Source organism: Lissotriton helveticus, chromosome 4_1, assembly GCF_964261635.1.
Source record: "Lissotriton helveticus chromosome 4_1, aLisHel1.1, whole genome shotgun sequence".
NCBI classification, from domain to species: Eukaryota; Metazoa; Chordata; class Amphibia; order Caudata; family Salamandridae; genus Lissotriton; species Lissotriton helveticus.
The window spans coordinates 1052502691-1052516798 of record NC_136063.1 but is presented as its reverse complement, the minus strand read 5'-3'; the positions used below and the strand labels follow the sequence as shown (position 1 = coordinate 1052516798).

The window sequence follows — 14108 nt, the reverse complement described above, 5'->3', positions numbered from 1 at the left end:
GGAACATCACATTAGGCAACTTGCACGTGGATAAAAGCATTGTGGAGAATAATAGCAAGGCAGGGTGTAGCCAAGTAACATGCATAGTTGCAATATTGTGAAAGAGGCCCATTCTTACCCTTCACTTACCATGATAGGAATGTGTGGTTTGATGAGAATAGCATACACAACAGACATGTTGATATTTATAATGAACCCATCCCTACAATGCTAGGGCAGTAAACAATAGTTAAAAATGCAGAACACATCTGCAAACATTGAATGCACATTCAGTATGTAATTTATATTCATTATAATGTGCCCATTAGCAACGTAAGGTGCTTCCATAAGTTGTACGGTTTTTTATGTTAACAACAGGAGTGAGTCACCTTCAAATAGTTGCATCCAACAATTTGAAATGTGGTTATGTCTGCTGCATCATTCACCTGCACACATCCGACCTGCATTTGAGAAATTAATGTGAACTGTTGCATATTTCAAAGCCACTATCACTATTTTGGACTTTTCTCGGTGAAACCGTGCTTCGCAGTATTTACTATATATTATGAACACGGGTCAACCCAAGAAGTCACTGGGACCTGGGCAGTATAGCAGTACAAACAAGGTGGTCCCAGTAATATAGAACAAATAGAGAACAATCAATAACAAATAAAAATAATAAATGTACAATTAATTATAGCAACACTGTTTTTAATCACAATGTGTCTCCAATCACATTACTTCATTCAATACATGTACAATATATCACTTTTTAAAGGTGCCCCTACGAGAGTAAGAAAGGGAAGGGTAGTGTTGGGATAGTGAAAGAATAAGATCTTCAAGGAAGGTCTGCAAAACCACAGTATAACCAATGGATTGTATACAGAATTAAATCATCTTCTATTAAACAGGATCATGCCTCAAGAAAAAACAATACTAATAAATGATAGTCGAGGCTGAACATAGAAGAAAATGTCGACGTTTCGACCCAAATGGAATGCAGGTGTGGATAAACCTTGCTAGAGGGTCTTCATCAGGACGGGGAAGTTGAGGGGTGGGGCAATGGATCTTCTTTTAAGGCAGGCTCGCTCAATATTCATACAGAAACGGTCATCAACACGCACCAGGGGCCAAATTCAACAGGAGGGCGATGTCGTTGCCACCCCTGACGTGCCGCTTTTAGTTGCAGAGTGGTTGTAACCCCTGCAGGGTGATTGTTGCTGGGGGTCGCGTAACTACTGTGTTAAACAGAAGAGGCTCGTTCTAAACAAGGGCGGTCATCTACACGTACCGTCTGTCAGGGTCGAGCCACGGCGAGGTAGTTGCCGACCTTGGGGTGATCAAATAACCAGCTCCCTTGGATGCCCGGGTAAAAGGCTTCGTGTTCCCAAGTCGAGAGCTTTTCAGCGTTGAATTCCGTCTGGCAGCCAGCGTCCATTGATAGACGCTGGCTGCCAGACGGAATTCAACGCTGAAAAGCTCTCGACTTGGGAACACGAAGCCTTTTACCCGGGCATCCAAGGGAGCTGGTTATTTGATCACCCCAAGGTCGGCAACTACCTCGCCGTGGCTCGACCCTGACAGACGGTACGTGTAGATGACCGCCCTTGTTTAGAACGAGCCTCTTCTGTTTAACACAGTAGTTACGCGACCCCCAGCAACAATCACCCTGCAGGGGTTACAACCACTCTGCAACTAAAAGCGGCACGTCAGGGGTGGCAACGACATCGCCCTCCTGTTGAATTTGGCCCCTGGTGCGTGTTGATGACCGTTTCTGTATGAATATTGAGCGAGCCTGCCTTAAAAGAAGATCCATTGCCCCACCCCTCAACTTCCCCGTCCTGATGAAGACCCTCTAGCAAGGTTTATCCACACCTGCATTCCATTTGGGTCGAAACGTCGACATTTTCTTCTATGTTCAGCCTCGACTATCATTTATTAGTATTGTTTTTTCTTGAGGCATGATCCTGTTTAATAGAAGATGATTTAATTCTGTATACAATCCATTGGTTATACTGTGGTTTTGCAGACCTTCCTTGAAGATCTTATTCTTTCACTATCCCAACACTACCCTTCCCTTTCTTACTCTCGTAGGGGCACCTTTAAAAAGTGATATATTGTACATGTATTGAATGAAGTAATGTGATTGGAGACACATTGTGATTAAAAACAGTGTTGCTATAATTAATTGTACATTTATTATTTTTATTTGTTATTGATTGTTCTCTATTTGTTCTATATTACTGGGACCACCTTGTTTGTACTCGCAGTATTTACTAGGCAGTGTTGACCCACCTGATGTGGCTTGGCAACACTTTGTATATGTGGCACACTTCCACACTGTACTTGTGTGCATATGTACAAGACTTTGACAGACCGCTGTGTTATCATTATTGGCTTGACACCACACTCAGCAACTTCTTACACACAGGTCTGATACATATTTACCACAATACAGTGCAGCATGCCATTTTACCCAGTGCCGCAGAAAACTGTATTTGTATATGGCAGATACAGTTGAAAATCATCATGCATATGAGAATCATCTGCCACCCCACTAACAATATTTTTAAAGAAAATCTTATACTCTTTCTCCCATATAAATCTCAGATTGCTTTTAAATCATGAAATCAAAGAATGAATCTGGTTACTAGAAACACGGTTGCATTTTTGTAGGCCTGATTTCACAATAGTATCATCTTCTCAGCAACACGGGCAACATCACAAAGATGAAACTTCATATTCCGTTAATTTTAATCATTTGTGCATTATTATCATAACAGAGTTGATTGTGAATTTTGCTCTCGGTCTCGTATTCAAATGTATTTATTCAACCACTCGATCATTCGTCTTCTTGCCTCCTCAATGTATGGTTTATCGTCAGGATTAATATCTTCCTTCCTGCGGTGAACAAAGCCATGGGTCTGTCCAGGATATACTTTAACTTCATAATCAACCTTACACTGTTCCTCAAGTTTCTGTTCCAGGAGGGTGACCTATGGAGAAAATTAAAATCAGTTTTTCTCTAGTCCACATTTTTGTTAACTCAACTTTTGTTTTCATGTTGAAAGCAAAGCCATCACAAATAAAAACATTTTGTTCATTGTAACATATTTAAACAGTTAATGCATGTTTTATCTTTTTATTTGCATTCGAGTACCATGAAGAAATCAAAACCATGAAATGAACACATTAACCAGAATGTGCCTCTCACCAATATGCCAAACACCCCTCCTACCAATGCCCTACCTCCCCCCACCCACGCACACAATAATCAATACCACATTCAGCTCAATGATCCTTACAGGAGTACTAAGGTTATCCGAGAGAAAGACTTCCTTGTGTCAATATTAATCCTGTCATATCCACTTTTTTCTTCCTTACTAAATTAAGACAGTAAGCACTTTAAATCTCCATGGACATGCACATTTCACCCTAAGCTTGACCAGGAATTGAACTGACCGCAGCTCCACAGAGCACACGTGTTCAGACTGAGACACTGTGTAAGCCTTTGAATCATTTGGAGTTTAACATAGGGCCAGGATTACTTGCACCAGAATCTTAGAGTGAGGTTGCTATCTGTTTGTGTTGCCCTGAGGGAGACCCCACACAAATCACAAAGAAACAGACATCCAATCCAAACGATGGTAAAGAGGCCATGCTCCAGGCAAGGGACAAACACGAGAGGAAGGAATCCCATCAAATAAGCAAGCGAATGAGAACACAAGAAAGACAACAAATAATAAGCAGTGGGCTGACATAAAGCCCACTGTCACTGCTGGCATTGCATGCAATAGGCCTTCAACAAGATACCATGGCAGGTTGTCTGTAGGAGACAAATAAAAAGGCCCAGACATGGAATTTCTACCAAGAAAGTGGCAGACAAACAAATACCACACACATTGCCCGATTTGTTTAGACTCCGATTCAGTTTCAATAGGAAACCACACTATTTTCACTTTAAATGAATGCTAAGATCCTGGTTAACATGTGTGCTATAGCAAGGAACTAAAGCCACCGGTTTGGCTATCAGATTGTTTGTCAACATTCACTTACATTTTTAGCAGCAATATAGGGACATGTTGTTATTGCCATGCTTCAAAAAAAATAAACATACTGTGGTTTGAAGAACCTAGAGTGATTTTAAATGTTACTGTTGTTTGAAAAGACAGGGGTTTGCACGGGGGGGGGGTATGTTAAATAAAACGAAATAATAAAAACTTACCTTACCGCCTCTGCTCCTGGCCGGGTCTTGACTACTGTGTTTCCTGGAACTGGAAGTATCAAGCATGCATCCTCCCTCCCCTCCCTAAGCCAATCGCAACGTTTTAATGGCGAATTGGTGTGAAGAGCGCCCCGCAGGTGCCTGTAAGGAGGCCATTTTCTCTATGTAGGTTGCATGCAGCCTACATAGAGAAAATATAGAGTGCGCATGACTGGTTTGGTCGGTCGGCCAAACAGTCAGGGCCCACAACAGTGGACAAGCCACTCCTCCACAACCCGCCTACCCGCTCACCCCCACCCAGGCATATCCTGCTTTCTGCTTTCTCCCAGTATTGTAAATACCATTTTATGTTTCTGCTTTTTGCACTGCGAGAAAGCAGTTGGGCGATGATCCTCCGCTCTAATGGAGGAGCTGCCTCTGATGTCACCAAATAGATGGAATTAGAAATTTTGAGTGGGTTTAAAGATGTCTTACTCACACATTTGTAAATTTTCTAGACCGTTCAAGCTTAATGAAATGCCTATCTTTTTTAAATTGAAATAATCTTTAATCTCTACATCGCCCCCTGGCAGACATTATTGGAAAATTTGGCGTGGTTGGATACTAAACTATCCTTCAAGAACCACACCAGGCGGGTGGCGGGAAAATGTTTAGGGATTCTGCGAGGACTCCTGAAGACCCTAGATGTACTTCTTGTTACAGCAAATAAAACAATGGTCCACGCTCTGGTGACGTCACGCCTGGACTATGGGAACGCCCTCAACTTGGGAGCAAATATCAAAAGTGTACAGAGACTCCAATGCATTCAGAATGCAGCGGCCCATCTCGTTCTAATGCTACCTAGGAGAGCTCCCTCTAACAATGCCCTAGCTACCCTTCACTGGCTTCCGGTTAGGGAACAAATTCTTTTTAAAGCTCTGTGTGTCAGCCACCGCATCCTACAGAGAAAAGGGCCCACTTATCTGCCTGACCTACTGACTCCATACGCTCAAACCCGCCGACTGAGCAGATTAGCATTCCGACCATCAGAAGAGAAAGGATGGGTGGTCGCACCTTCCACTTTTTAGCAGCCAACCACTGGAATAAACTTCCCCCCGGGGCTCCGGCTGGAGTCTTCGGAGACAATTTTTCGGAAAAAGCTTAAGACCTGGCTCTTTCCATCTCTAAGTCCCGTCTAATCTTTCTATGGTCTCACCCTACTGCCCAGAATTTGGTGTTTTCTGCCGCAGCGTGGGGCCATGCGCTTTATAAACTTGTTTAGAAAAATTAAAAAGCAAATATGAGTTGCCCTCTGCTGGGAGCCCTCCTTTCCATACCTCTTCCTCAAGGTGGACGCCCATTTGGCACACTCAACATTTTTGTGCTAAAGAATGTCCTACCTCAGACATTCTACATCAGGAAATCATCCTTCTTAGACGGCCAGAAAAGGTAAACCTTACTTTAACTATCCATTAATTCTCTCCCTCTCCTTCTCAATCTTTTGTTCTCCTCCTTTCTCTAGCCCATTCCTCCTCAGACTGCTATGGCAGCTGAAACTTTCTCTCGTATATGCAGGGCCAGGAGCATCAACTGCTACATTGGCTTGGCCGCTGCACTTTTTTCAGTTTCCCAGTCCTTTTAAGAAGTCCCTTAGGATCAGGGATTAAATTAGTTTGTGCAATGTGGCCTACAAATCACGACTTTATTTTATTTACACCACCTAGAGGGACCAGCTCAGGGAACTTCAGAGGAAAAAGCAAAATTCCCAATTTCACTCACCAAAGTGGGCATGATTAAAACATCTTCTAACTTTAGGTTAGAGAGTTAGAGCTAGAGAATTTGAGTTGGCCTACAATGCAGTGTTAGTGCAATGTAACGATGACCTGCTGGTCGTATCTAAGACAAAAGAGGACTGTAAACGTGATAAAATCTCCTTGTCGATTCACCTAGCTAATAATGAACATAAGGTTTCCCCAACTAAAATTCAGTATTGTAATAGTCATCTATCTCAGACGCCATATTGAAAAAGATGGGTATTTAGACAAAATATCGAGTTGTAAATGTCGTGACACAGAAATATCGACAGCAAGAAAATCGTGGTCAAGAATTTCGAACTTATAGTAAGAAATATCGTTTGAAAAACTGTCATTCATATAATTTGCAAAAATATAGTTGTTTAAAATATCGATTTTTAAATTAGTGTTATGTATTTTTGTATATATTTTGAATGTATGTGATGAATTTTTGGTATGTATATGTATGTATAGGCATTTTATATAGCGCACTACTTACCCGTAGGGTCCCAAGGCGCTTCGACCGCTGCGAAACCCTTCCTGGCTTCCCTGAGAGATGGTCCCTTAATGGGTATCTCCAGGGTGAGACCAGGCATCCCCGGCGGTCTGGTGGGGCCGTTAGTGAAGATGAGGCAAGCTAATGCCCAGAGTTGCCGAGTGTGAACGCTGATCAGAGTGGGCACCGAGGCGAGAGAATTATTGAGTCCGCTGACCCTGGTCCAGAAACCTGCCGCGCCGGGAATCAAACCCTGGTCCCGGGCCGTCCTCTGCTCTCGGGTCTGCCGCCTCTAACCAGTGAGCCACACTACTTCACTGGTATAAGTATTGTTTATGTTTTTTAATATATTTGTTAACTTTTTAGTAATTATCAATTTTATTTTGATTAAATTGTGCGTTTTTTAGTTCTGTTGCGGGTTGTGGGTTTATAAGGGAATAGGGAGGGAAGTAATTTAATTATAATTAATTAATGATAATTTTTTATTTGCTAATATTTATTTAATCAAGATTTATTAGTGTTAATTGTGTGTTTATATTTTTTGTGTGGGTTGTGGGATTTATAGGGGTATAAGGTGAGAAGTAATTTATTTTTTTATTAATTATTGATTGGTTGCTAATTAATATTAATTAATTGGTAATTAATTATGGTAATTGTGTATTTTTTAGGTGTAGGATGTGAGGTTTATGGGGTAAAGGGTAGAAAGTAATTTATTTTTAATTAACTAATAATTAGTTGATGATAAATAATTGCTTATAAATTTTGTTCAATGTTTAATTATTTTTTTGTGGTCTGGGTTTTGGGTTTATAAAGGTTAAAGGTGAAAAGTTATTTATTTTCAATTAATTAATAATTAGTTGTTAATTAATTGAAAACTAAATATGGAAATGTAATAAAGTTTAGGTGCAGGTTATGGGGTTTATAGGGATAAAGGGTGGGAAGTCTTTTTTTAATTAATGAATCATTAATAATTAGTTGATAATTATTATTAATTAATTAGATGATCATTAATTAGGGTCATTTATTTTTGTGTGTGTAGGTGTTGGTTTTATAGGGGTGAAGGGTAGAACGTAAACTAATTGTACTCACTTTATAATTAGTTTTTTAATTGAAAAACAATTTTAGTTGTACAATTAATTTTTTTACAGTTTAATTTTAGGTGTGGGTTGTGGGAATTATAGGGCAAAGGGTGGGAAGTTAATTACTTTTTATGTGTTTTAATTAGTTTTCCAATAATATTTATTTACTTGATTATGAATTATGTTAATTATGGAAATATATCCTTTTTTATTTAGTTGTGGGATGTGAATTGTGTGGTGTTATAGGGTAGGAAGTAAATAAACTAAATGTATGTAATTAATGTTTTTGTTCATAAATAATTTCTAAATAAAAATGTCTGATTTTTATTTTTCATTTTATTCAATATAATATTTGTAGGTATTTGCGATATGTATTTAACATTATAATATGTTTTATTTGTATTAATTTTTTTAATTAAATATATTTGCATTTTTATCATATATTTATTTTTATTTATTTAGTTTTCAAATATTTTGTTGTTGTTGACATCTAGTTTGTATTTAACTTTGAACTGACTGGAGTAGAAATAGTACATTTTACCTATCCGCAATCCAACACTTTCTTTACTGTTGCACTGACTGGAGTGGCAATAGTAAATTTTAACCCTCCGCTATTCAACACTTTTCCTACTGTTGCTTTCACTGGAGCGGGAATAGCAATGTTTACTGTTCCAGTATCCAACACTTTCTCTACTTTTGCAGTAATTGGAGTGGGAATAGTAATTGAACCCCTTTGCTATTCAACACTTTCCCTACTGTTGCACTGACAGGAGTGGGAATAGTAATTTTTACCCCTCCACTATCCAACACTTTCTGTCAGGCACTGAGCATAGGTGCCTACGAAACCCGTTTCATGAATATTGTGGGTTAAACTACATCTCCCAGAAACCCGGCAATTGTGGGAGGAGCCTCGGGGAAATCCCCAAGCAACGCACTCTTGGCGGCGTGCGTAATTCTGGCCGCGGGATTGAGTCGTGTGGACACACGGTTCTGGTCTCTTCCTGTTTGGGAGTTTTGGATTGTCCGCGCCACCTGAGGTTTCAGTGCCGTTCCGGTAAGCTGGTTGATGCTGAGAAGCTCCGCTGAGCTTCGCTGCCTGTGTCTGCTGTCTCGGAGCTGGGACGTGCCTTGTCCAGTATCCGAACTTGGGTGCGAGCATTCCGCTCGATATCGCTTTCCGGAAGCATTTTGAAGAAGGTCAGCTGTCTCTAAGTTACCGGAGTCTCTGTTCTTCGGTTGCCGAAGATTCTATTTTATGGATTCGTCGGAGGCTGGATATTCACTGCTGCTCGGGCTCGAGTAGCAGCAGAAGACAGTACTTATTTATGAATATACACCTTCCTAGTGTATAACAATTCTTTGACTGTGATGTGGGGGGTACATTATCATTTATAATAGCCATTGGAGGCTATTTTCTGACACTATTTAAATCTTTTTTGTTTGCTGTTCACCAAGACTAACTTTGGGCTCTGGGTGTGAGTTCTCTCTGAAGGTTCCATAGGAGGAAGGGGATTCTGGAAATTCCCTCGGTGGAACAGAAGACTATTTTTGCGGATACTGTTGTGCAGGAACACAGTATCCTTCCTCATTTATTTAGTCTTGGCTTCTTTTTCTTCTTTCTGTTGTCTGGAAAGAAAGGAGGGTACGTATGACCTGGTTGGGTTCACCTATGAAGAAGAGTGGTAATGAATGGTGTTATAATCTGTTTCTGCTTTGTTATTATAGGTACATATCATTCCAGTTTAAGAGGTGTATCTCTACTGGTGATAGAGAGGAACACAGCGGCCATTACTTAGGGTGTTTTCAGGTAACTGTCCGTTTTAGTGAGATTATATTGTGTAATCTCTTGTAGAACTGCATTGATCTTGTGTTCTTTTGATTACAGGTATCCCCATCCCCGTTGTTCCTTACCTATTTCCTTTCCCTCGCTTGATTGCCTCAATACTCTGTGCCTAACATTCAGAGTTGGGGACGTCAAGAGGTGAACCCATTCGTGCATCGCCCTGATCCTGAGGAGTACTGGGGACCATTACAGAATTACGCACCCACGAAATATTGCTCCTTCCGATTTGGGCGACGCACACAAATGGCGTCCTTAGACGATGTGCTGTAAGCACTGGTTTTGGTACAACAGGAATTAGTGAATTCAAAAGCCGAAATGGCTGCCCTTAGGGAAAGGGTTGATACACAGGCTAGAAATCCTTTTAATGCATCTCCATCTACATCACAAATACAGGTGAATGTACCTCCCCCTATACCATTGGCTAGTTCTGAGAGGTTTTCAGGTGATCCCTTAAAAATCCAAACTTTTCTAACACAGATCATGATGCATTTTTCATGCAAACCAACCTCCAGAATGGCTTTTGCCATTTCATACATGACAGGGGATGCGGCCAACTGGGCGGTACCGTTGGTTAAATATGACGTTCTCTGCTCTTAGGTTGGGATGCTTTTTCGCAGAGAGTTTGAAAGAGTATTCGATTGACAGGCCACCACATTTAGTGCCAATAGGGAACTGTTGAAACTAAGGCAGGGAAAAAAGACTTAGTTATCTAGCTGACTACCTTTCAATCGATTGATAGCAGAAACTGCAAGGCCTTAAGAGAAAAGAATGTCATTATATTACCAGGGTTGAAAGACGTGTTAGCACAGATTGATCCTCAAGCGAACATTTATACTGATTTAATGAATCTCACGTTATGTCTGGATCATCGGTTCTCTGAAAGGAGAGGAGAAAGGACTTATGCTCGCACCGGGAAAATAGAGAAAAGAGCTAGGCTGATGGTATCTTCCACGGAGCAGGGCTCGGAACCCATGGATGTGGGAGCCTTTAGAGCTCCACTGTCGAGAAAAAAGAGAGAGCCGTAGGGTACAGGGCTTATGCATGTACTGGGGAAAGAAGGGCCATTTTGTGAGAGAATGTCCAACTAAACCCAAGAAGCAGGGCTCTTACTATCCCATTAAAAAGGTGGCAGTCACAGTGGTGCAAGCAACCCTCAAGGAAGGTACAGTTACGGACCAGGTAGAAGAGGAACCACAGGTACAGGTGTTGAAATTACCCTCCCTAGCAGTGACAGAGTTGACTAATACTGAATTCCATATTGTGCTATCCATGTTTCTTACAGATGGTTCACAGTCACATCGGGTAGAGGTGAAGATTGATTCAGGGGCCATGGGAAATTTTATTGATAGTGGATTGGTGCAACATTTGGAACTCCAGCGTGTCCCCAGAGGGATTCAAGAAAAGGTATTGGCTGTTGATGGGAAACCCCTAAAGTCAGGTCCCATTACAGGGCCAACAACGGTTTTCATGCTAAACTACTTCCGCTGTCCATTCCCAGTGACATTGTTAATCAACCGAGTGTTTTGTAACAAATGAGGAATCTACAATTCATGCATAAAAAAGTGCAGTCCAATCTGAAACGAGCTAAACAGTTATACAAAACCTGGGCGGATCGTCACTGCCAGGAGGGACCTTCGTATCTGCCAGGTGATCATGTGTGGTTATTCACTAAAACATCCGATTCAGGATTCACAGCATCTTTCATCCCAGATTCATCGGGCCATATACTGTTCTGCGCAGAATAAATCCTGTGGCTTATAAGCTGAAACTGCCTGCTTCTCTGCGTGTTCATCCAGTGTTCCATTGTAGTCTGCTGAAACCGGCAATGGGGGCCAGAAGGATGGCAGTTCCTCCGGTGATTCGGGATGGGCAGCTGGAATACGAGGTTCAAAGGGTGCTGGACTCCAAATATCGGAGAGGGAGATTATGGTATCTCATCTCATGGAAAGAATATGCCAAGGAGGATGATTCCTGGGAGCCGTCTGTGAACGTTCATGCTCCCCGAGTGGGGAGCCCATGTACGCGTTGTAAGACCGGCTCCCATTGACTTCAATGGGAGTCCGACCGAAACAAGTCCGACAGCATACGGCCACATCGTACTCGCTCGGTCGGACTACAGGAGTCCGGATCGGTCGGAAAACATCCCGGATCCGACTCGGTTGGAGTGATTTCCGACCCAGATCGGAATCGGCCAATGAGTGTAGTCTCTTTTAGAACTGTATTGATCTTATATTCTTTTGATTGCAGGTATCCCCATCCCGCTGTTCCTTACCTACTTCCTTTCCCTCGCTTGATTGCCTCAGTACTCTGTGCCTTACATTCAGAGTTGGGGACGTCGAGAGGTGGACCCATTTGTGCATCGCCCTGATCCTGAGGAGTACTGGGGACCATTACACGTTCCCTACTGTTGCACTTACTGGAGTGGGAATAGTACATTTTATCCCTCCGCTATCCAACACTTACCATACTGTTGCACTCACTGGAGTGGGAACAGTAATTTTTACCCCTCCACTATTCAACACTTTCCCTACTGTTGCACTCATTGAAGTGGTAATAGTATTTTTTACCCCTCCGCTATCCAACACTTTCTGTATTGTTGCACTCATTGGAGTGGGAATAGTAATGTTTACCACTTTGCTATCCAACACTTTCCCCACTGCTGCACTGACTGGAGTGGGAATAGTAATTTTGACCTCTCCGCTATCCAACACTTTCCCTACTGTTTCACTGATTGGAGTGAGAATAGTAAATATTATCCCTCCGCTATCCAACACTTTCCCTACTGTTGCATTCACTGGAGTGGGAATAGTAATTTTTACCCCTCTGATATCCAACACTTTCCACACTGCTGCTCTGGTTGGAGTTGGAATAGTAATTTGTACCTCTCTGCTATTCAACACTTTCCCTACTGTTGCACTGATTGGAGTGAGAATAGTAAATGTTATCCCTCCGCTATCCAACACTTTCCCTACTGTTGCATTCACTGGAGTGGGAATAGTAATGTTTACCCTTCTGCTATCCAACACTTTCCCTACTGCTGCACTGACTGGAGTGGGAATAGTAATTTTTACCCCTCCGCTATCCAACACTTTCTTTATTGTTGCACTCATTGGAGTGGGAATAGTAATTTTTACCCCTCTGTTATCCAACAGTTTCCCTTCCGCTGCACTGACTTGAGTGGGAATAGTAATTTTTACCCCTACACTATCTAATACTTTCTCTATTGTTGCACTCATTGGAGTGGGAATAGTAATTTTTACCCCTCTGCTATCCAACAGTTTCCCTACCGTTGCACTGACTGGAGTACGAAATGTAAGTTTAAAGATTTTTAAATAGTTGAATGTTATAATTAATAATATAATGTTTTTTAAAATTGATTTTATGTTATTGGTATGAATATGTGTTGTTATCCCACAAGACATCACCCCGCATACCATCACTCGCATTTTTTACAACGCAAGTGAAATTACTATGCGATACCATCACCTAGCAAACTTTCACTCCGCATATGACTTTACCATGCATGGCATCACAACGCAAAGGCATGCGTTGTGAAGGCATAAACTGTGTAAATTTTGTAAAAGTGCTTTACCTATTTATGTTTTAATCAATATATATATATAAATTATGTATATATTTATTATTTTTAAAATACCCGCTAAAACCCATATGTGTCCATTTGTATCCCAATAACGAAACTTCCCCAAAATTGTTAAATTACTGATACCACCCCATACCCACTGAAATTACCATTGGCACCCCAAAACCACCCTTTACCCTAAAATTACCCTGCACACCCCATAACCCAAACCCACCCTGATCCCAAAAAATACCCCTGCACCCCAAAACCCTAACCCACCCTGACCCCTAAAAATAACTCTAAACCCAACCAAACCCATAAAACTAAAAATACCCCTGCACTCCAAATCCTAAACCCACCCTGCACCCTAAAATACTCCACCCCAAATCCTAAATGCACCCTGAACCCTAAAATTACCCCTACACCCCAAAACCCTAACCTACCCTGACCTCTAAAAATACCCCAGTACCCCAAAACCTAACCCACCCTGTACCCTAAAAATACCCCCTATACCCCAAAACCCTATACCACCCTGACCCCTAAAAAACCCAGCACCCAAAACCTAAATGCACCCTGAATCCCAAAAGTACCCCAGCACCCCAAAACCTAAACCCACCCTGAACCCTAAAAATAACCCCTGAACCCCAAAACCCTAACCCACCCTGACCCCTAAAAATACCCCAGCACCCCAAAACCCTAAAAATACCCCAGTACCCCCAAGCCGTAAAAATACCCTCTACACCCCAAAACCCTAACCCACCCTTACCCCTAAAAATACCCCAGTACCCGAAAACTTAAATGCACCCAGAACCCTAAAAATACCCCCTACACCCCTAACCCACCCTGACCCCTAAAAATACCCCAACACCCCAAAACCCTTAACCCACCTCAAACCCTAAAAATACCCCAGTACCCCAAAACCTAAACCCATCCTAAACCCTAAAAATACCCCAGCATCCCAAAACCCAAAAATACACTTAACGCAAAAATTACCTCTGAACCCCTAAAACTTATACCCCTACACCCCAAACCCACAAACCTATACTTACCTTATACTTACATATAAAAAACATATGCTTTTACCATTCATGCATTTGCAACGAATTTCGTTGTAAAAGCATGCGTGGTAAAAGC

General features: G+C 41.6%; 1 protein-coding gene across 2 annotated transcripts in view; it reads right to left on the bottom strand.

Annotated features, from left to right (window-relative positions):
* Positions 1-2715: 2715 nt before the first annotated feature.
* CMBL (carboxymethylenebutenolidase homolog) overlaps positions 2716-14108 on the bottom strand; it is a 716939-nt gene continuing 705546 nt past the window's right edge. For both annotated transcript variants that reach the window (XM_078687646.1, XM_078687647.1), the window contains one exon: positions 2716-2975. In XM_078687646.1, coding sequence (XP_078543772.1) covers positions 2796-2975 — 180 coding nt within the window. In that variant the 3' untranslated portion in view covers positions 2716-2795. The remainder of the gene's footprint in view (positions 2976-14108) is intronic.